The sequence below is a fragment of the Chelonia mydas genome, chromosome 2, assembly GCF_015237465.2.
Source record: "Chelonia mydas isolate rCheMyd1 chromosome 2, rCheMyd1.pri.v2, whole genome shotgun sequence".
Taxonomy (NCBI): Eukaryota; Metazoa; Chordata; order Testudines; family Cheloniidae; genus Chelonia; species Chelonia mydas.
In genome coordinates, this window is record NC_057850.1 from 79,240,914 (window position 1) to 79,263,011 (window position 22,098).

General features: G+C 42.7%; 1 protein-coding gene across 3 annotated transcripts in view; it reads right to left on the reverse strand.

Annotated features, from left to right (window-relative positions):
* Positions 1-22,098, reverse strand: part of LAMA3 (laminin subunit alpha 3) — a 185,984-nt gene that overhangs the window by 94,508 nt on the left and 69,378 nt on the right. For 2 of the 3 annotated variants that reach the window (XM_043539735.1, XM_037892741.2), the window contains exons 15-21: positions 15,331-15,465; positions 12,904-13,041; positions 9,796-9,842; positions 4,555-4,654; positions 2,507-2,559; positions 2,091-2,196; positions 219-318 (exon numbers count right to left, since the gene is read on the reverse strand). In XM_043539735.1, the coding sequence (XP_043395670.1) occupies positions 219-318; positions 2,091-2,196; positions 2,507-2,559; positions 4,555-4,654; positions 9,796-9,842; positions 12,904-13,041; positions 15,331-15,465 (679 nt within the window). The remainder of the gene's footprint in view (positions 1-218; positions 319-2,090; positions 2,197-2,506; positions 2,560-4,554; positions 4,655-9,795; positions 9,843-12,903; positions 13,042-15,330; positions 15,466-22,098) is intronic. The other variant, XM_043539734.1, reaches the window with a different exon arrangement.

Below are 22,098 nucleotides of genomic sequence, written 5' to 3' on the forward strand. Positions count from 1 at the left end.
TGTAGCCTTGGTAGCACGGGCAGTGGCAAGTGGTGGGCGGGGCTTGATGTCCCAAGTACGTACCCCAGGGGTCCGAGCGGGTTTGTGCTCAGGGCTCGCCGCTGCCTGTGCAACCACGGCTAACTCAAGCAGGACTAGCACGAATACGTCTATGCAAGCTGGGAATCACACCCCAACTAAATGTGAAGACGTAGCCTAAAGGTCTCAGCAAGACTTACTTCTGACAGGTCATTCCCACTATGTGGTTTCTGCACTGGCAGGCACCTGATGGCTCGCTGCACACAAGATTGACAGATCCTCCGACATCACATTGGCAGCCTATCAGGTATAGAACAGAAGCCTCATTTTTCATCAGAAAATGTAATAAACATTACCAGAAAGCACACCTCACTTCCTCTAATTCAGTGGTTCTCAAGCTGTGGCCTAATCAGCACACAGCTGCAGCCCACGTGACATCCTCAAGGCCGTACAGGTAGTATTGGATGCGGCCCACATAACATGTTGCGGGCTGCATATGCCGCCCATAATGGTAAATAGGCTGAGAACCATTAAGTGGCAATGCAAATTTCCCCCTTCAGACTCCCTTGTGAGATTTTGAAACAAATGTTGATACAGTTGTACACATTTCAGTTATTTCTAGTTTCTCATGAGGGGTTCTTTTCCTGGTCAAAATATTAAATAGTAAACACAAGCCACACTTACTGTTTGCTGTGATTAAGGTTTACCAATATAAGCATTCATCTTTTCTATTCAATGGGACGGATTTCTATAATGATGGTTAAAATAAGCATGCAGTGGGAATACAGTGGCAGTTTATTTTTTAAGAAAATAAAGAACAAATGCATGTAAAATACAAAACAGAGTTTATTTTTGAGGGACAGCTACCACAATATTTTGATTTGTGGTACAAAAATTATATACAGTATATAATCATATACCTGTATATACATAATTTTTGAAAAAATACTGGATAAACTATGGACTTGATACAGCAAACAGGACTTCAGTCACAAATTAAGGACATCCTTAAAAGTATATCTAGGTCAAAAAATGCAAAGCCGAATGCTTCAAGGTTCTTAACTCTACATACACATCAAAATATAAGTGGCCTATTTTTCTGATGCGCTGAGGACCCATAAATCTCCTTGGAATCAATGGAAACTTTAGGTGCTCAACCCTTTGACAATCAGACCACTTTTACTTAGGTACTTTACTTTTATCATCTAGGTTTGATCATTTTGGCCATAATTTATAACTCCATACACTGAAGAAGGGATTGCTTAAAGAACTGAAATGATCTAAAAATATATTTTAAAATCTCAAATCATTAAGGGACTGATCCAAATCCCAATGAAGTCTACGGGGATGTTTCCAGCAATTTCAACATATTTTGGGCTAGGCCCCAACAGAAAAGGCTTAAAATGACATGCAAGTACATCTCGGGATGGGGGGGAAGCAGTTTACAGTCTGCTAGGATCTGAATTCAGCATTTCACGGTTTTCCTGCAGCAGCTGATGACATTACAAACAGCTAAGCACACCATGGAACTGCAGTTTTTATAGGCATCAGAAGAAACAAATAACCCTGATCTAAGGTCCCGAAAGGAAAGTAAAAGGAAAAATAATTTTCAAATATCTTGTTTTAAAGTCTATTTAATTGTGATATTTAGGTCTTCACTTCACTTCACAGGGCTTTCCACTTCATTTAAACGTCCTCCAAGTGGGGAGTAGGAAAGGTATCAGCCTTTGTCGGAGAGGCTCTGTATGCTATAGAAACAAGTGCCTTGTTCTCTGTCCCTTTAGATGGAAATAGGTGATTTAATTGGTGCAGAGAGCCTTAAGGAAGATGACAGAATATTCAGGAGCAAAACTAATTGCTCATGAATGAGCTCAGTCTGCACACTAAAACTGGGGTTTGCACTTCTACATTTATGACATGCACTCACAAGTGATAGTGTAAAAAAATGCACATACGGGTGGTTTAGTGTTCAAACAGAGGCCTGGTTCTGAAAATGTGACCCTTGGGATTTTAAAGACATTTTATTTACCATGTGTAACTACTCTGTTAGAAACACTCATTTTCCATTTTACCTTGACACCCAAAGTAATTCCTGTTTTCCAGAGCATAATAGCCAGCTTCACAAGTGTCACAGGAACCTCCACAAACATCAGGCTTGCAATGACAGTCACCATTCTTCTGCGGAGAAAATGATTTGATCAAGATGGTTTCAACTTTTTGTTCAATATTTCTTATTCAGAAGGGGAAAAAATCCTGACCAGAACAAAGAAGATATTTTCAGGATATTACTATTGCCATCTGTCACCTTGAACAAACAGTCTAAAGGAAATGTGCTCGAGACCCTAAAAACCGTGCAGGGAAAGTTTTATAGAATATATCTGGAATGTCACCAGTTATTTGTCCATACAAGGACAATAACCATTTCTAGAATTCTACCTGACCGAGTGTTAAAATAATTCCTTTTTATGCAACCTTAATTTCTCTTTACCTGCTGACATTCTCCGACTCCACTTAGTGTTCCCGTCACATCACATTGGCACTCTGTGAAGACAGACACATTGACCTGAATTTCGCCTTCCTAGGAAGCCTTTAGACCAGGGGCGGGCAAAGTTTTTGGCCTGAGGGCCACAACAGGTTTCCAAAATTGTATGGAGGGCCGGTTAGGGGAGGCTGTGTCCCCAAACAGCCAGGCATGGCCCAGCCCCTGCCTCCTATCCGACCATCCCCCCGCTTCTCAACCCCTGACGGCTCCCCTGGGACTCCTGCCCCATCCAACCCCCCTGTTCCCTGTCCCCTGATGGCCCCTCCGGGACTCCTGCCCCATCCATACCCCAGACCACACCTCCGAACTCCCTTGCCCTCTATCCAACCCCCCCTGCTCCCTGTCCCGCACTGCCTGGAGCACCAGTGGTTGGCGGCGCTACAGCCACACCACCCAGAGCACCGGGTCAAGCCACGGCTCTGCAACTGCACTGCCCGGCCACCCAGCGCATTGTGCCGGCGGCACAGTGAGGCTGCAGGGGAGGAGGGACAGCGAGGGAGGGGCCGGGAGCTAACCTCCCAGGCCAGGCAGGAGGGTCTTGTGGGCCGGATGTGGCCCGCGGGCCGTAGTTTGCCCACCTCTGCTTTAGACCAAAAGCAACAGAATCTGAAATAGCGATTCACTGAGCATTAATGTGAATTTTCCTCTGGAATTCACACTGCCTTCTGGAGTTCTAAGACATGAAGGAGGAACACCTACTTCTCAGTGGTACAGAATACACTGCTTTTTGGCAAGTGTGAGAGCAGAAAGCGAGTAAGGCCAGGCTATGACACTACCTCCCTACTGCCACATTGTTGATGCCTTGCACTCCAGAAGATGCTAGCACAGAGCAAGCCCTTCCCTCAGGAAAGCACAGGAAATACAGCTATGGCCAGTCCCTGAATTGTAGGAGCATAATGGGATGAGGGGAGAGGAAAAGGAAAGGGAGAAAGGTGAGGGCTTCTTGTGTCCTTTACTCCCGTACATAACTGGGAGTTACCAGCCACACACTGGTCTGAAATATTCCAATTTGTGTTTGACAAAGACAAACTTGAATTGAGATTGAGGAATTCTACACAGAACAAAGAATGATATTGCTCTGATCGTTGGAGGTACTTATGTGGCGAGAGAAAAAGCTCCTTCTGCCAGAGTGATTGACTATTCCTTATTTTGCAGTGCTACCCTTTGGGACAATTACAGCATGCTTCATGAAATAGAAATGAGACAAATATCACAGGAACCATCTTTGCTGCCATAGGTGCATTGTGCAGTCATGGAAGTGCCCCTACTGACACTGGGACTATGGAGAGGTGATGTGACTGTCCCTGAGGAGAAGATACAGACTGAGCTATATCTGGATTCAGTGCTGTAAAGACAGTGGTGGTAGCTCTAGAGCTGGCTATATATCTCATCTTTCCAACCATTGGGAGGTTGCTGTGAAGCAATCCACTAGAAGACAAACATACGGAAGAAGTGGGACTTTAAAAATAAAATTGTTGCTCTGCAATTTAAAAACAGATGGTACACCACATCCTCACTAACAGCAGCTGTCACACTGATCTTACTTAGACATAAACAACGGTAGGCTGTGCAAATTGTGAAGCCAATAAGAATGCTTTCTCACCCTTGATAATTTAGGAGAATACACTATCAGAGGAGAAAGAACATTTTCTCCAAACTCTTGGGCAAATTCTGCTCTAAGTTATAATGGTGTAAAGTCTGCATAACGCCTTTGAAGTCACAATGGGATTGCACCTGATTCATACCAATGTAACTGAGAGCAGAATTTGGGACATCATCATCAAATGTTGGTGCCAGGATAGGGTCTGAGTTTTGAAAACAAGTGTAAGAATCATGGGTAATTTGGTACCAAATGTCAGCAGTATGAAAAATCTGCTGTTACGATACAATAACCAACATAGAAGGTTTGTGTCACTAATTATAGCTGACGAAGATCGATAAAAAGAGTTTAACTATCTTTGATGACCTGAAGAAATGCATGTACGAAATCTTACCTGTACATCCATCAGGGTTTTCTCTGGCCAGATTCCAGTAAAGTGGTTTGCATCTGCTACATATAGGACCTTCAACATGCTGCAGACACCGACAATAGCCCTGATGGCAGAAAAGAATCAAACATTGGGCATCCCAGTGTTCAGATTATTTTAAATAATGAAAAGAATGTTCTTTGAACAATGAGGCACTACTGAGATTTCTTCCTACTATGGAACTCTAAGGAATGTGAATAATGTGCAACAAAGGGGGAAAGCACTAGCTTACATCATTCTTGTTTATCTCCAAAAAGGATATTTTACGTAGTATTCAAAAGGAAGCATGCTAAATTACATCCAGAAGACAGGATACAGAACTTTTACTATATTGATATTTAAACAATAGATGCCAATTCTTGGGAAAAAACATCTTTGCTTTAGTGCACTAAAATTCACTGGGCCCAGGAAAGCGCACCCGGGTTCGTTGACGAAGTGAAGTCCCATATTATAACACTGTAGGCCTGGCTTGACATGAGTCAGACATGGATGTGGCCTTATTTCTTGGGAGACAGGATTAGGGAGGTGTAGCGGGGTGGTCACCTCGCTCTAGCCCTGAAGGGATTAAAACAGCCCTGGGAGAGGGTTGCCCTGGGGAGCCAATAGTAAAAGCAGCCCTGGAAAGGGCTGTAGTGAGGGAAGAGGAGTGAGACCAGCTGGGGGAAGCTGAGTGAGTAGCTGACCACAGCTGTGGCCAGCTCAAACAGGGCCCAGCTGGCCCTTATAAGAGGGCTGTGGGCCAGAAGCAAGGAGTCTCACTCTAGTCCTGGAGTGGGAAGGGCTAGCTGCCTGGGGGCAAGGTACTTGAGGTGGACGAGTGCGGAAGCTCCAGCCTGGTAAAACCCCAGGCTGCAGGCCTTGGTGAAGGCCTACAAAGGTACTGGTGCTGCAGAGGAGCAGCCCAGAGACAGGCAAAGGCAGGAGGTCCTAACCCCTTGCCAATGATGAGTGTCCATTACACTGCAGTCTGCCCCAGTGAGCAGGGGCTAGATGATGACTGGCAGTAGCCACTGAGGCAAGGTGGGTTTAGAGGGTTGGGGGTTCTCCTGGGAGGGAAGACCCAGAGTGTGGGGGTACTGCTGGGGCAGAACCCTGAGGAAAAGGCCTCTGGGGTCCAGGAGGGACATGGGGCCAGTGGCAGGTGAGACACTGGCCTGCAGAGGGTACTCTGAAGGCTGGAAAGAGCTAATTCCCAAGATGACCAGCAGGAGGTGCTGTGCTGGTGAGTCTTGCATTGGTACAGTAGGTAAACAGAACAGCAAACTGGAAACAGAATGTTTGTGCTTTGATAGGTTAGTAATATATCAGACAGAATGCCTATCTTAGCTAAGATAAGAGTGAATACCCAGGGAACTGGTAACAGTGGACAAAATAAGCCCAGAATGTGAGATGAGGAAAAGCATAAGTCCTACACAGTTAGTTGACAAAGCATGCAGTACTGGGATTGGTTCCCACAAAGTAACCAAGCCAATCCCAAAATGTGTGATGTATAGTAAATGTATATACAATAAAGGAAGAGGTTTTCTGTGTAACTTTGGATGTGTGGTATGGACAATTTAGTCAAAATCACTAAGGGGGAAAAAGGGGTTTCCATTTGAATTTGGCTGCCTCTGAATGTACAAGTAGGGAATGTAATCTAGGTACAGTTCTCTAAAAAAATAATTAGAGCAACACAAGGGACATTAAGCAAAATATTAAAAAAAACCAAATACATCTGTGTACTTATGCAAAGTTTTAGGAACCTAAACACTCCTAGTGTCTAAAACCCCATTTTGAATGTTTAAAATGAATTGCCTTTTAAAAAATACCACTAAAAATCCTTTTGAATCTTTCAGTCAAAGTTATAAAAACTGACACACACACACTTTTTGAGAAGCTGTCAATGTTTCTGGGTAGTCTTTGCTAACTCTCTTTTTTTTTTTTTCCCCCTCTTATGTCGAACCCAAGTAGCTGGTGTTATCTGGCTTTGCTTTTTAGCATTTAATCATTTGAGGACCTCAATGTTTTTATGAAGTTCAACACTTTTTAAAATAAGGACTAGAAGATATGGTTGTGGCTATGACAGGGATGGCCAGAACCAGGACAGTAGGAAGAGACTCTAAATCCTTCCGGATTAATAAAATAGCAGCTAAAAAGGCTGCGAAAGAAAACTGAGACAGGGGGAGGGGTACTCACAAAAATAGAAGTGTTCAGAACACCAAACCTTAATGTGGCTCTACATAATCAGGCTATCACTTTGATAGGAGTAGATGAAAATTCTACAAGCACTTCATATAAAAATTAATATGGCTAACAATTTTATGGCAAATAAAGGGTAAAGATTGCACTATAAGAAGAAAGTGCATTCCCACGTAACATGTAGTGTATATCGTAAAACAAATTAAATAAAACATGCTATTTAATTAAAATCTCATAAAGGCTCCAAAGAGAAGCCACAATAGGTTATATTTTCTTTTTCAGATGGCTGTGTGTTTTGGAAGCAAAAACCAACCCAGCACCACAAAAAAGCAGTAAATATAAAATAAAGCTTAACCATTAACATTCTTATCCAAAAAATCTGTTTATCTGTAGTATAAATTATGAGAAAGTGAAAACCTATATAGTAGTAGTTTATATGTAAAAACTGTATTAAAACTAAACAATTATATAAAAACAAACCCAACTAATAGCTTAAAATTAAATATTAAATAGTATTATGTGCTAAATGTTGTTAAATTTCACCAATCTGCAGTCACTAACATTTAGTGAAATATAGTTAAAAACAATTAACACCTCATAAACAATAAAAGTAAACTTTAAAATGCATAAGCCTGCCAAGGTTTGTCATAACATGATTATAACGTGCAAACAAAGTCCAAACCAGTAGTATATGTACTTGGTGTTTTAAAAGGGCCAATTTGACAAAGCTGAAAATAATTGAGACATATCAGCTGGGAGGAAGAATTTAATCAGAAAAATGTGAATTATAGGACTGCCTTGAGAGGTCATTTAGTCCAGTCCCCTGCAATCATGGCAGAACTACATATTATTTAGACCATCCCTAACAGGTGTTTGTCTAACCTGCTCTTAAAAATCTCCAATGATGCAGATTCCACAACCTCCCTGGGCAATTTATTCCAGTGCTTAACCACCCTGACGGTTAGGAAGTTTTTCCTAATGTCCAACCTAACCGCCACTGCTGCAGTTTAAGCTCATTGCTTCTTGTCCCATCCTCAGAGGTTAAGGAGAACATTTTTTTGCTCCCTCCTTGTAATCATTTTCAAATACATAAAAGGTTATGTCCCCTCTCAGTCTTCTCTTCTCCAAACTAAATACCCCAATTTTTTTCAATCTCCCCTCATAGGTCATGTTTTCTAGACCTTTAATCATTTTTGTTGCTCTTCTCTGGACTTTCTCCAGTTTCTCCACATCTTTCCTGAAATGTGGTGCCCGGAACTGGACACAGTACCCCTGTTGAGTCCTAATCAGTGTGGAGCAGAGCGGAAGGATTACTTCTCATGTCTTGCTTACAACACTCCTGCTAATACATCCAGAATGATGTTTGGTTTTTTGCAACAGTGTTACACTTTGACTCATATTTAGCTTGTGGTCCACTATGACCCCCAGATCCCTTTCCACAGTACTTCCTAAGCAGTCATTTCCTATTTCTGTGTGTGCAGCTGATAGATCCTTCCTAAGTGGAGTACTTTGCATTTGTCCTTATTGAATTTCATCCTGTTTACTTCAGACCATTTCTCCAGTTTGTCCAGATCATTTTGAATTATAATCCTATCCACCAAAGTATTTGCAACCCCTCCCAGCATGGTATTGTCCACAAACTTTAGAAGTGTTCTCTCTATGCCATTATCTAAATTATTGATGAAGATATGGAACAGAACTGGATCCAGAACCGATCCCTGTGGGACCCCACTTGTTATGCCTTTCCATCTTGACTTAGAGCCACTGATAACTAATCTCTGGGAATGGTTTTCCAACCAGTTATGCACTCACCTTATAGTAGCTCCATCTAGGTTGCATTTCCCTAGTTTGTTTATGAGAAGGTCATGTGAGACAGTATCAAAAACTTTACTAAAATCAAGATATACCACATCTACCACTTCCCCTCTATCCACAAGATTTGTTACCCTGTCAAAGAAAGTTATCAGGTTGGTTTGATACAATTTGTTCTTGACAAATCCATGCTGACTGTTACTTATTACCGTCTAGGTGTTTCCAAATTGATTGCTTAATTATTTGCTCCATTATCTTTCCAGGTACAAAAGTTAAGCTGACTGGTCTGTAATTCCCTGGGTTCTCCTTGTTTCCCTTTTTATATAGAATGACTATTGGGAATTGCTTAAGAGCACTTCAGAAGATGCCCAAGAAGCCACAATCCCACAAATTGAGAAAGAAGGCCATATTGGTTTTAAAAAAGACCTCGTTTAGAGGGGAAGTGAAGGCAGCTATAAAAATTAAAAAATATATTACCAATGGAAGAAAGGGGAAGTTGACAGTAATGACCCTAAATCCAAAGGTAGAAGTTGTAGAAAATTGAGACGGGAAGCAAAGGTCTGCAAGTAGAAATCTGTGGCCGCCAGCGTTAAGGAGAATAAGAAGGCGTTAAAGTATATTAACAAAAACAATCCTAACAATGGTATTTGTCCCTTACTGGATTGAAATGGTAGAATAATTGGGGAATCATTATTCAGGGGGCGTGTTTTGGTGTGTTTTTATTATATGCAGGTAAGAGAAGTTTAACAAGTTTTTGGTTTTGCTCATTTAATGGATGCCGTACTTTTTCTGCTAGCTTTTGTTTTAAGCCTTAGCTATGTTCCCACAGCATCTTATGTTGGCTTGGTTATAGAGTGACACACAATTTCAAACAGCTTAGCTTTTATGCCAATTTTACTAAGCTCCCTCAGGTTTTGTTGCTGCTCTACTTTGTGCAAGTCACGATCACTTGTACCAAAGCTACCATTAATTCTTTTTGCGAATACAGACTAACACGGCTGTTACTCTGAAACCTGTCATTAATTTTTAGTTCTGTGACCAGTTCCTCTCTATCAAGACTAGGTGTGTAATATAGAATTCCCCCCATGTCTGTTGCAACACTTCTTGAGTTAGGAAATCATCTATAATATTTAGAAATTCCAAATCAATTTATTCAGTAATTACAGATATAGTGAATCAATTAACATTTATTGTAAATGCCAAAAATATAATACTTACAGTATGGGAATCAAGAGTACCAGCAGGGTCACAGTCATTGTTTGCTCCTTTATGTAATAAAAAAAATAAACATATGATCATTTTTTGTAAATGAAGCAATGGAGCAGTTGCAAATTCCAAACTTTTCTATAATAAGGTTGCCCAGGGGTGATCTTGATATTTTAAAATGAATTGAAGTCTTTAATGGTGACTGTGTAAAAGGATAATTAGCATCAGTGCATACTTTAGAACTTTTATTTTTATATGTAACCATCAGGATTCTTTGCAAAAATATGGCAGGGATGGGAAAAAGAGTAACTGAATCTCTACTACATGCATCCGACGAAATGGGTATTCACCCACAAAAGCTTATGCTCCAATACATCTGTTAGTCTATAAGGTGCCAAGGACTCTTTGCCACTTTTACAGATCCAGACTAACACGGCTACCCCTCTGATGAATAACCAACGGTATTTTTCCTAAATCTACAATGCCACCAGCTAAAGAGTGCCAAATTCCCACAGTGTAGTTTATGAAACATGGAAGTGAGGAATAAACAAGATCTATTATGGAAGACTCATGGGAGACTTCAATCACCCTGCTGTCTGCTGGGAGAGCAATACAGCGGTGCACAGACAATCCAAGAACTTTTTGGAAAGTGTAGGGGACAACTTCCTGGTGCAAGTGCTGGAGGAATCAAATAGGGGCAGTGCTCTTCTTGAGCTGCTGCTCACAAACCAGGAAGAATGAGTAGGGGAAGCAAAAGTCAATGGTCACTGCCACCCAGGTTCCCATGAGATGGTCGAGGTCAGGATCCTGACACAAGGAAGAAAGGAGAGCAGCAGAATACGGACCCTGGACTTCAGAAAAGCAGACTTTGACTCCCTCAGGGAACTGATGGGCAGGATCCCCTGGGAGAATAACATGAGGGGGAAAGGAGTCGAGGAGAGTTGGCTGTATTTTAAAGAATCCTTATTGAGGTTACAGGAACAAACCATCCTGATGTGTAGAAATAATAGTAAATATGGCAGGCAACCAGCTTGGCTTAACAGTGAAATCCTTGATGATCTTAAACACACAAAAAAGAAACTTACAAGAAGTGGAAGATTGGACAAATGACCAGGCAGGAGTATAAAAATATTGCTCAGGCATGCAGGAGTGAAATCAGGAAGGCCAAATAACACTTGGAGTTGCAGCTAGCAAGAGATGTTAAGAATAATAAGAAGGGTTTCTTCAGGTATGTTAGCAACAAGAACGCCAAGGAAAGCGTGGGCCCCTTACTGAATGAGGGAGGCAACCTAGTGACAGAGGATGTGGAAAAAGCTAATGTACTCAATGCTTTTTTTTTTTTTTTTTTTGCCTCTGTCTTCACAAACAAGGTCAGCTCCCAGACTGCTGCACTGGGCAGCACAGCATGGGGAGGAGGTGACCAGCCACCTGTGGAGAAAAGTGGTTTGGGACTATTTAGAAAAGCTGGATGAGCACAAGTCCATGGGGCCGGATGCACTGCATCCGAGAGCGCTAAAGGAGTTGGCGGATGTGATTGCAGAGCCATTGGCCATTATCTTTGAAAACTCATGGCGATCGGGGGAGGCCCCGGACAACTGGGAAAAGGCTAATATAGTGCCCATCTTTAAAAAAGGGAAGGAGGATCCAGGGAACTACAGGCCAGTCAGCCTCACCTCAGTCCCTGGAAAAATCATGGAGCAGGTCCTCAAGGAATCAATTCTGAAGCACTTAGAGGAGAGGAAAGTGATCAGGAACAGTCAGCATGGATTCACCAAGGGCAAGTCATGCCTGATTAATCTAATTGCCTTCTATGATGAGATAACTGGCTCTGTGGATGAGGGGAAAGCAGTGGACGTGTTATTCCTTGACTTTAGCAAAGCTTTTGATACGGTATCCTACAGTATTCTTGCCAGCAAGTTAAAGAAGTATGGGCTGGATGAATGGGCTATACGGTGGATAGAAAGCTGGCTAGATCGTCGGGCTCAACAGGTAGTGATCAATGGCTCCATGTCTAGTTGGCAGCCGGTATCAAGCGGAGTGCCCCAAGGGTCAGTCCTGGGGCCGGTTTTGTTCAATATAGTCAATGATCTGGAGGATGGCATGGACTGCACCCTCAGCAAGTTTGCAAATGACACTAAACTGGGAGGAGTGGTAGATAGGATACAGAGGGACCTGGCCAAAAGAAATCTGAGGTTTAACAAGGCCAAGTGCAGAGGCCTGCACTTAGGATGGAAGAATCCCATGCACTCCTACAGACTAAGGACTGAATGGCTAGGCAGCAGTTCTGCAGAAAAGGACCTAGGGGTTACAATGGACGAGACGCTGGATCTGAGTCAACAGTGTGCCCTTGTTGCCAAGAAGGCTAACAGCATTTCGGGCTGTATAAGTAGGGGCATTGCCAGCAGATCGAAGGATGTGATCATTCCCCTCTATTCAACATTGGTGAGGCCTCATCTGGAGTACTGTGTCCAGTTTTGGGCTCCACACTACAAGAAGGATGTGGAAAATTTGGAAAGCGTCCAGCGGAGGGCAACAAATGATTAGGGGACTGGAACGCATGACTTATGAAGAGAGGCTGAGGGAACTGGGATGGTTTAGTCTGCAGAAGAGAAGAATGAGGGGGGGATTTGATAGTTGCTTTCAACTACCTGAAAGGGGGGTTCCAAAGAGGATGGCTCTAGACTGTTCTGAGTGGTAGCAGATGACAGAACAAGGAGTAATGGCCTCAAGTTGCAGTGGGGGAGGTTTAGGTTGGATATTAGGAAAAACTTTTTCAGTAGGAGGGTGGTGAAGCACTGGAATGTGTTACATAGGGAGGTGGTAGAATCTCTTTCCTTTGAGGTTTTTAAGGTCAGGCTTGACAAAGCCCTGGGTGAGATGATTTAGTTGGGGATTGGTCCTGCTTTGAGCAGGGGGTTGGACTAGATGACCTCCTGAGGTCCCTTCCAACCCTGATATTCTATGATTCTATTAGATCATCCAGTCCATCTCCCTGATGTGTCCTGTACATGTTCCATGTTTCTATGGAGCTATCTATACAGTGGAGTGCTCGGGGGAGCACAATGGTAAAAATGTATGCATTTTACATCAAGATCAAGTATTTTCCATCGTAAACCTTACCTTGGCAATAGGGGAAACTGTAGCCTTCTGAAAGGCATCTGTCACACTGCTGCCCTGTAATGCCTGTTCGACACTCACACTGCCCTGTTGTTGACTCACATGTGTTCTGGTAGGAACCATGGGGCGAACACTGACAAGCTGAACAAAAAATCATTATTTGGTAAGATTCTAGCTACATTTAGTAAGAAATAACCTGTTTCGGGACTGAAGTTTTAAAATTTAACATTACTTATCTGGAACATTCCTGATTTTCTTTGCAATAAGACTGTTTAAAAAAAAATGCACCCATCAATATGAAATCTGAGTGCCTTATTTCACACACGAGTTACATGATTTGATTTTTCCCTTCTTAACAGAAGCAGTTAGGATTATCAGGAACTTCACTGCACTCATTCTTCTGTTCTTTGCTTCAATCCAAGGGCAGACTGAAGTGGGGATTGGTTTTTGTTTGCTGGTTCTGTTTAATGTTACATATAGCTTAAGGCAAAGGCTTTTTCTAGGCTAGGATTTAAAACTGAGATAGCACATACTATGTTCTAACATCAGATCTTTAAACCTTGACTAGGAAGGGCTAAAAAGGGGGTCTTGCCTTTTACCCAGAGAGCAGTCACATTTGTGGTCATCTTCATGTTCCTGTTCACACTATTGACCCCAGTATTGAAATGACTTACACACATGCTAAATTTACGCATTGTGAGTAGTCCCACTGAAGTGAATCAAACTACTCGGTGTGTGTGAGGTTAAGCATATTTCTTTGCAGGATCAGTGTCTAAAGTTGAAACTGTTAAATACAGTTGTTCTTGTAGAGTAGCAATTAGTTCCCTAAAAGTTGTTGGAATTTTGTCCTGAGAAGTGGTTATAGCCATACTGTAAAACAGAGGTGGGCAAACTACAGGCCACATCCGACCCGCGGGACCATCCCGCCTGGCTCCTGAGCTCCCGGCCAGGGAGGCTAGCCCCAGCTCCTCCCCCACTGTCCCCCCAGCCGTGCAGGCAGCACGGCTTGTGCCCGCCCACCTCCCAGGCTTTCCAATAAGACTGTCCTGCCACTCTGAGGGGCATGGTAAGGGGGAGGGGGGTGGGATAAGGGGCAGGAGGTCCCGGTGGGTAGTTCCGGGGCAGTTGGATGGGGCGGAGGTTCGGGGGGGGGGGGCAGTCAGGAGCAGCAGGGGTTGGATGGGAGGGGTGTCCCAGGAGGGGGGGACAGGGAGGTTGAATAGAGGGTGGGGTCCTGGGGGGGCAGTTAGGGACAGGGGTCCCAGAAGGGGGTGGTCAGGGGACAAGAAGCAAGGGGTGGGGGGTTGGATGGGTCAGGGAGCCTGTCAGGAAGCAGGGGTGTGGATAGGGGTTGGGGCAGTCAGGGGACAGGGAGCAGGGGGGGTTGGATAGGGGGTGGGGTCCCAGGAGGGGGCGGTCAGGAGACAAGAAGCAGCGGGGGTTAGATGGGTCGGGGGTTCTGAGGGAGATAGTCAGGGGGTGGGAAGTGGGAGGGGGCAGATAGGGGGCAGGGGCCAGGCTGTTTGCGGAGGCACATCCTTCCCAACCCAGCCCTCCATACCATTTTGTGACCCCGATGTGGCCCTCAGGCCAAAAAGTTTGCCCACCCCTGCTGTAAAACAATATAGCTCCTCTGGTACTGCCAATCTGAAATAAATTTTGATTCTCAGGAAACAAATATCTCTGTTAATGATGCTCAGTGGTACCAGGCACGTGACCACCACACCTATAACCACGCACATAACAACCATGTTTAAAGTACTTAAACACCTGATTTTAATTACAGTGTAGACGGGGTCTGAATGTTTCATTCTACTTGATAACTTTACTGTCTCTAGGTTTCTGTAATATCAGTCATATAATTCATTTTGGGTCTAATCAGTAGAACTGGTCAGGTGAGTAAGGTTACTGAGATGAGTAGGTTTGCAGGATCAAGCCCTTTTAGGTCTCATGTAGACTAGGAGTTAAGGTGTGATGTTGACACATGATGTTAGGCAATGTATACTTTAATACACACCAAACTAGCTGAGTTAAAGCTGAGGCTCCCTATTGCCCCTGCCCCACCCCAACTATTGACCAAGTTAGAATTGCTAGAGGCAGCAAGCATTGTCTACATTAGACTTTTAAAACATGTTAGTTAACATGACACTTTAAATCCCAATCTAGACAAGGCCTGAGAGGTTAATGAGGCTTTTAAGAACTATAAGTGGTACCCTCATCTACCTGCCCCACAGAGCTTCTATATACGATGTGCTAAATAAACAGGGGGAGGAGAGAACCATTTACTGTTTCTGCCTAAAATGACACTCACTCTTGCTTTGATTCTTGCAGTTTTACATGGAAAAGCTTTTGAGGGAATTAACTGATTTTTTTCTTTATAATAGAAAACAAAAGGAAAGCAAAGCAAAAGAAGGAACTGCTGTTACTCACGCAAGCAGTTGGGATAGCTAAAATAACCTGGAGCACATTGGTTGCATCGAAGTCCAGCATAATTTTTACGGCACCGACACTGACCACTAGGCCCACATGTATTGTCCAATGAGCCAAGTGCATCACAGTTGCACTCTGCACAAGGGAAAATCACAAACAATTATTCATGCAGCTATTTGTCCAAAGCAGTAGTTATTTTAAAATAAAATGTTCTGAAAAATTCACCTTTGGCTCAAAAACAAACACAAGACATTCAGCCAAAACCATGATTTTACCAGCAAAAATGAACATCTGCAAACAGTGGCTTAGAATACAATTGCCTGATCAGCCATGATATTAGTGTCTTATTGCAATGCTATAATGTATTAAAGAAAGTTTTAGTTTGATCATTTGCAAACTACATACAGGATAGAAATTCACTTTAAAACTGAAGGAAAATTATTTGAGGAAATTACTTAGTCTTAAAAGATAGCCTCATGCATTAAGTATTGAGGAAGTAGAGCAGCATTTGATATGGCATAATGACTAGCTAGTAATTTATTAGGATAACAATTTGATACAGTAAAGAGAAAAGGAGTACTTGTGGCACCTTAGAGACTAACAAATTTATTTGAGCATGAAGTGAGCTCTAGCTCACGAAAGCTTATGCTCAAACAAATTTTAGTCCCTAAGGTGTCACAAGTACTCCTTTTCTTTTTGCGAATACAGACTAACGCTCTGAAATTTGATACAGTGTTCAGGTTAACTGCTGACCAACTTTAGTTCAACAAACTCTCAAATGAATTGCTGCCACAGTGTAAAAAAGCTAGTTTATGTGCTGTGAAGTAATGTATAAGAACTAGCATGCGGTTTGTGAATCCGTGTCAGAATATAATTGCTAGCCAGCTGGGTGTTTTTACTGGAGTTACAGCTATTTTAAATGTTGTTTCCCTGTTCTATGTATGTTTCTGGTTTCCCTCTTTCAGTTCCTCTCTGTTCAGCAGCCAAAGCTGTCTTACTCTGCTGTGTTTGTTTTCACAGGATTAAGAGAGGCAGCAAGACTCGCTACCGAGTCAATATGTGAGGGAGAGAGCTGCTAAAGCAAACCCACATCCCATCTCTTCCAAAAACATCTTCAGTGGCACTAATGCCTAGAGTTGAACATTAGATTGTAAACTCTTTGGGGGAGGGCCTGTCTTTTTTGTTCTCTTTGTACAGCATCTAGTACAATGGGGTCTTGGTCCAGGACTGGGGTTCCTAGACACTCTACATTTAACTTTTATTGTAATGCTGTAGAGTTAAATTCTCTTTTCATTTAAATGTAGTTACATCAGTGTAAGGGCTTGATCCTACTCCTAGTGAATCAATGGTAATGGTCCCATTGACTTCAATGGGGCAGGATCAGGCACTAAGTGAGGAAAATCAGGCCCAGGCTAGTTTGCATAGCTGGAGGAACAGTGATTTGATCTTCAGTGGGATTGGCACACAGATGGATAGTATTATACTAAGCCAAATTGTTTTTTCTCACCCCTCCTCCTAATCGAGTTTTCCAAGGAACTCTGTTGCACTAGATAAAAAAAAAATCTTTCCGAACATCCTGCCACGTCCCATTACATCAGTTTTATGATCATGCATAGGTAAACGATGGTTAAAGAAGAAACTGTCACCCCTTTTTTACTTTGGCTGCATGCCCCCTTTTAGTTTTCTCTTATGTTTAATTATCTTTTACAGTCTTTTTTTGTGACTTGTTTTTCCATGATCTCTTACCACTTTTGTTTCATTGCAGATTTCAGCGTTAAAAGTTTAAACCAGTTCAATATGGGCTACATTTGCTACACTAAATTGCCAGCTGATTCACTTCCAACTTAAAAAAAATTATAGCATGGACATAGTATTTTAAAACCACTGAACTGTGTGTACCAATGTAGAACTCTGATTTGATTTTTTTCATTAAAACATTTTAATGTACTCCAGATCTGTAAAAGGGAGAACCATATGGTAATTCTTTATTCCATCCATTTTGTTTGTTGACTCAAACTAGTACTTTGGATTTTTCTTCTAAGGAGCATAAAGAATTCTGTAGTCCTTTCATAGGCATATATTTAGAACGTAAGCCCATAATGAAGGTGTCTGTTGCATTTACTAATACAAAATAATTATTGTGACGTTCTGTACCCCCCTATGTTCAACCTTTTTACAAGAGTATGATACATTTTGTACAAAGTATGCCTTATGAGGTATCATTTGAAAAATCATAATCTGCTGAACATTATTGTACTGGTAAAATCTGTGGCAACATTGTATGTAAGGTTATAAAATTCTACTCTGTCATGTTCCAAGTTAGGGGAAACAGCTTCAGACCAGTTCCCCAGAGACAAAAGGCTAGACAACATCTCAGCAAGGTGTCAACAAAATCAAATGGACTAGCATCTGGTTAAGCGGCCATTCTTTGTCAGGAAGGGTGTGAGCAAGAACTTTACATATTAACACTGAAACAATGGGAAGTTCCCATCCCCCAGACCTCCTGCCTCCAGAATGCCAGCTGGAGATGATCTTCAAAGGGAAAAGAGAACTGTAAGAAATGGCAAGAGAAGCCCCAAAATACTTCTCCCTTTCTCTCTGCTCACGGGCATCAACAGAAACTGGAAAGACACTGGACTGGGGGAGGAGTCCTGACTGAAAAAGTTCAGCCAGTAATGATTAAAAAGATATGGTGAGAAAAACCTTTCCTTTTGAATAGCTGGATAAGTTAGATATTAGTTGTTTTACTTTTTATTTTCTTTGTAACCAATTTTTACTTTTATGCCTGATTACTTGTAATCAGTTCAAATTTTTCTTTCTGTAGTTAATAAACTTATTTTATCGAAACTAGTGTGTATGGAATGAAATGCTTGGGAACCTCCATTTGAGATAACAGCGTTTGTGCATATCATTTTCTATTATTGAAATGATGAATTTTCTATGAGCTTGTATTGTCCAGAAGGAAACTGTTAGGCAGTACAAGACACACATATCTGAGGACAAGTCTGGAACTGGGAATTTGCTGGTGTCCCTCCGCAATATAACTCAGGCATGACTGGCTAGAGCATTCATGCAGCATAGCTGGGAGTGATTTTGCATGCTGGAGACTGTGTGTGAACAGACCAGGAATGGTTGTTCTGACAGCAAAGCAGTGTAAAAGGCACCTCAGGTTGGAGAGTTGAGGGGACACAGCTGTTCAACAGTCCAGACTGTACCCTGGGTAACATCACAATGATACAACAACAAGGAAGCAAATTTTCCTGTATCTTTCTATATGCAACATGTTCATGGGTGTACACAAGCATACATCAAAACTTACTGTGACATGAGACCTCACCTTTTCTCTCACTGGGTGAAATTCACCTCAGTGCTGAGGGCCTGTGCCACTTAAATCCTGAATTAAAAACTTCACGCACTAAACAATATAGAGACATCTTGCCTGAAGCAGGCACTCTCTGACACAAACTGGTGACAAAAAGAGACTTGACTGCTTTCTTGTACAGACACAAATAGTTACAGGGGAGTTTTGCAAGAGAGTTTAGAAGGGGGGGGCTAGATACTCTTCATTAACATTCCCTAAGCTTAAGGCAATAAACACCCCCTGATAAAAACATAACAATAACTGAAAGAGATGCAGGAGTAAAAAGATAATGCAAACAGAAGTCCAGCAGCAGGGTGGGGGCTACCCAATTTATTGCATTGAATGCAGCATGTATGACTACCTGCCTTATGGCCAAGTGACATAAGTGTACATTCTGTGCAAGGAGATCCTGGCCCCCAGAGACCACATATGGGCTTTGGAGACCAGAGTGGCTGAACGGGAGGAGCTAAGGGGAAAAGAGAGGTACATAGATGAGACTTTCTGGGACACAGTAGAACGGTCCCATCCTCAGTCTGACAGCCTCTGTGCAGTTGAGGAGGATATAAGTCTCAGGGAAGGAGAGCATCAAACTGGAGCACAGGGAAATGATCCCATAGTTGGGACCCTCTTTCCAGATGATTCTATGGCAGGGAATCTCAAACTTGAATCACCAGGAGGGCAACATGAAGACTAGTACATTGGCCCGAGGGCCGCATCACTGACATGCCCCCCTCCCCCCCCCCCGTTGCCCCCGGCCCTACCTCCACTCCACCCCTTCCATGTGGCCCTGCCCCTGCCCCACCCCTTCCCCAAAGTCTCCACCCCCTCCCTGCCCTATTCCAACCCCTTCCACAAATCCCTGCCTCTTCTCTGCTTCCTCTCCTAAGCGCGAGGCTCCCCGCTCCTCCCTCCTGGAAAGCGTTAAGCGCCGCCAAACAGCACCTGGAGGTAGGCAGAGGAGCGGGGACGCAGCACACTGGGGGGAGGGGAGCTTAGTAGGCCACAGGAAATGACCCCGCGGGCCACGTGTTTGAGACCCCTGTTCTATGGTATCCTCTCTCACTGAGGATACCTCTCCAGGGGAGGGAACTCCAGTTATTAGGAAGAGTAATAGTAATGGGGGATTCAATCATTTGATACATAGATAGCTGGGTTTGTGATGACCACGAGAACCGCATAGTGACTTGCCCGCTGGGTACAAAGGTTGTAGATCCCTCGAGACATCTAGACAGACTTATGTGTAGTGCCAGGGAGAAGCCAGTGGTCGTGGTACATGTAGGTACTAATGACATAAGGAAGGTTAGGGGAGAGGTCCCAGAAGCCAAATTTAGGCTGCTGGGTATGAGATTGAAGCCCAGGACCTCTACGGTAGCATTCTCTCAAATGCTTCCAGTTCCCATGTAGGGCCAGTTAGACAGGCCGAACTGCAGGGTCTCAATGCATGGATGAGACGATGGTGTAGGGAGGCGGGGTTTAGATTTATCAGGAACTGGGGAAACTTTTGGGAAAGAGGGAGCCTAGTCAGGAAGGAGGGGCTCCACCTAAACCAATATAGAACCAGACTGCTGGCACTTAAAATTTAAAGGGTGGTAGAGCAGTTTTTAAACTAAGGGCTGGGGGAAAGCCGACAGGTGTGGATGACCACGTGGTTTGGACAGAGACATCCCTCTAGGAAGGATCTATTAACAGAGATTCTCTATGTCCTAGTAAGAAGGAGAGGATGGAAGATAAGATGTGGGTAGGATCCGTTGAGAAACAGTAAAATGAAAGAGAGTCCCATTCAATTACATCACATAATGGCAGACACCTAAAAAGTGACCATTTTAAAGTGCTTATATACAAATGTTAGAAGTCTAAATAATAAAATGGGTGAACTTGAGTGCCTCATATTAAATGAGGATAACCAGGATGGTGATAGTGACTGTTAAATGTTTAGGGAGATTAGAGAGGCTATAAAAATAAAAAAAGCTCAATAATAATGGAGGATTTCAGCTATCCCAAGACTGACTGGGTACATGTCACCTCAGGACGGGTTGCAGAGATAAAGCTTCTTGACACCTTAATTGACTGCTTCTTGGAGCAGCTAGTCCTGGAAACCACAAGAGGAGAGGCAATTCTTGATTCAGTCCGAAGTGGAGCACAGGATTTGGTCCAAGAGATGAATATACCTCTACTGCTTGGTAATAATGACCATTATATAATTAAATTTAAAATCCCTGTGGTGCGGAAAATACCCTCACAGCAGCCCATGATGGTAGCATTTAATTTCAGAAAGGGGAAGTACACAAAAATGAGGAAGTTAGTTAAACAAAAATTAGGGGTACAATGCCAAAAGTGAAATCCCTCCAAGGTGCACAGAAACATTTTAAAGACACCAAAATAGAGGCTCAGACTAAATGTAGACTCCAAATTAAAAAACATAGTAACAGGACCAAAAAAGTGTGACTGTGACCAAACAACAAAGTAAAAGAAGCAGTGAGAGGCAAAAAGGCATCCTTTAAAAAGTGGAAGTTAAATCCTAGTGAGGAAAATAGAAAGGAGCATAAACTCTGGCAAATTAAGTATTAAAAGTATAATTAGGAAGGCTAAAAAAGAATTTGAAGACAGCTAGCCAACGACTCAAAAACTAATAGCAAAAAAAATTGTAAGCACATCAGAAGCAGGAACCCTACTAAACAACCAATGTGTCCACTGGATGATCGAGATGCTAAACAAGCATTCAAGGATGATAAGGTCATTATGGAGAAACTAAATGAATTCTTTGCATCGGTCTTCACGGCTGAGGATGTGAGGCATTCTTTTTAGGTGACAAATCTGAGGAACTGTCCCGGATTGAGGTGTCATTAGAGGAAGTTTTGGACCAAATTGATAAATTAAACAGTAATAAGTCACCACGACCAGACGGTATTCACCCAAGAGTTCTGAAGGAACTCAAATGTGAAATTGCAGAACTACTAACTGTAGTATGTAACCTGTCATTTAAATCAGCTTCTGTACCAGATGACTGAAGGACAGCTAATGTGACACCAATTTTTAAAAAAGGTTCCAGAGGAGATTCCGGCAATTATAGGCTAATAAGCCTGACTTCAGTACCGGGCAAATGGGTTGAAACTGCAGTAAAGAACAGAATTATCAGACACATAGATGAATTTGTTGGGGAAGAGTCAACATAGTTTTTGTAAATGGAAATCATGCCTCACAAATCTGCTAGAATTCTTGAGGTGGTCAGCAAACATGTGGACAAGGGGGATCCAGTGGATATAGTGTACTTAACTTTTCAGAAAGCCTTTGACAAGGTCCCTCAACAAAGGCTCTTAAGCAAAGTAAACTGTCATGGGATAAGAAGGAAGATCCTCTCATGGATCAGTAACTGGTTAAAAGATAGGAAACAAAGGGCAGGAATAAAT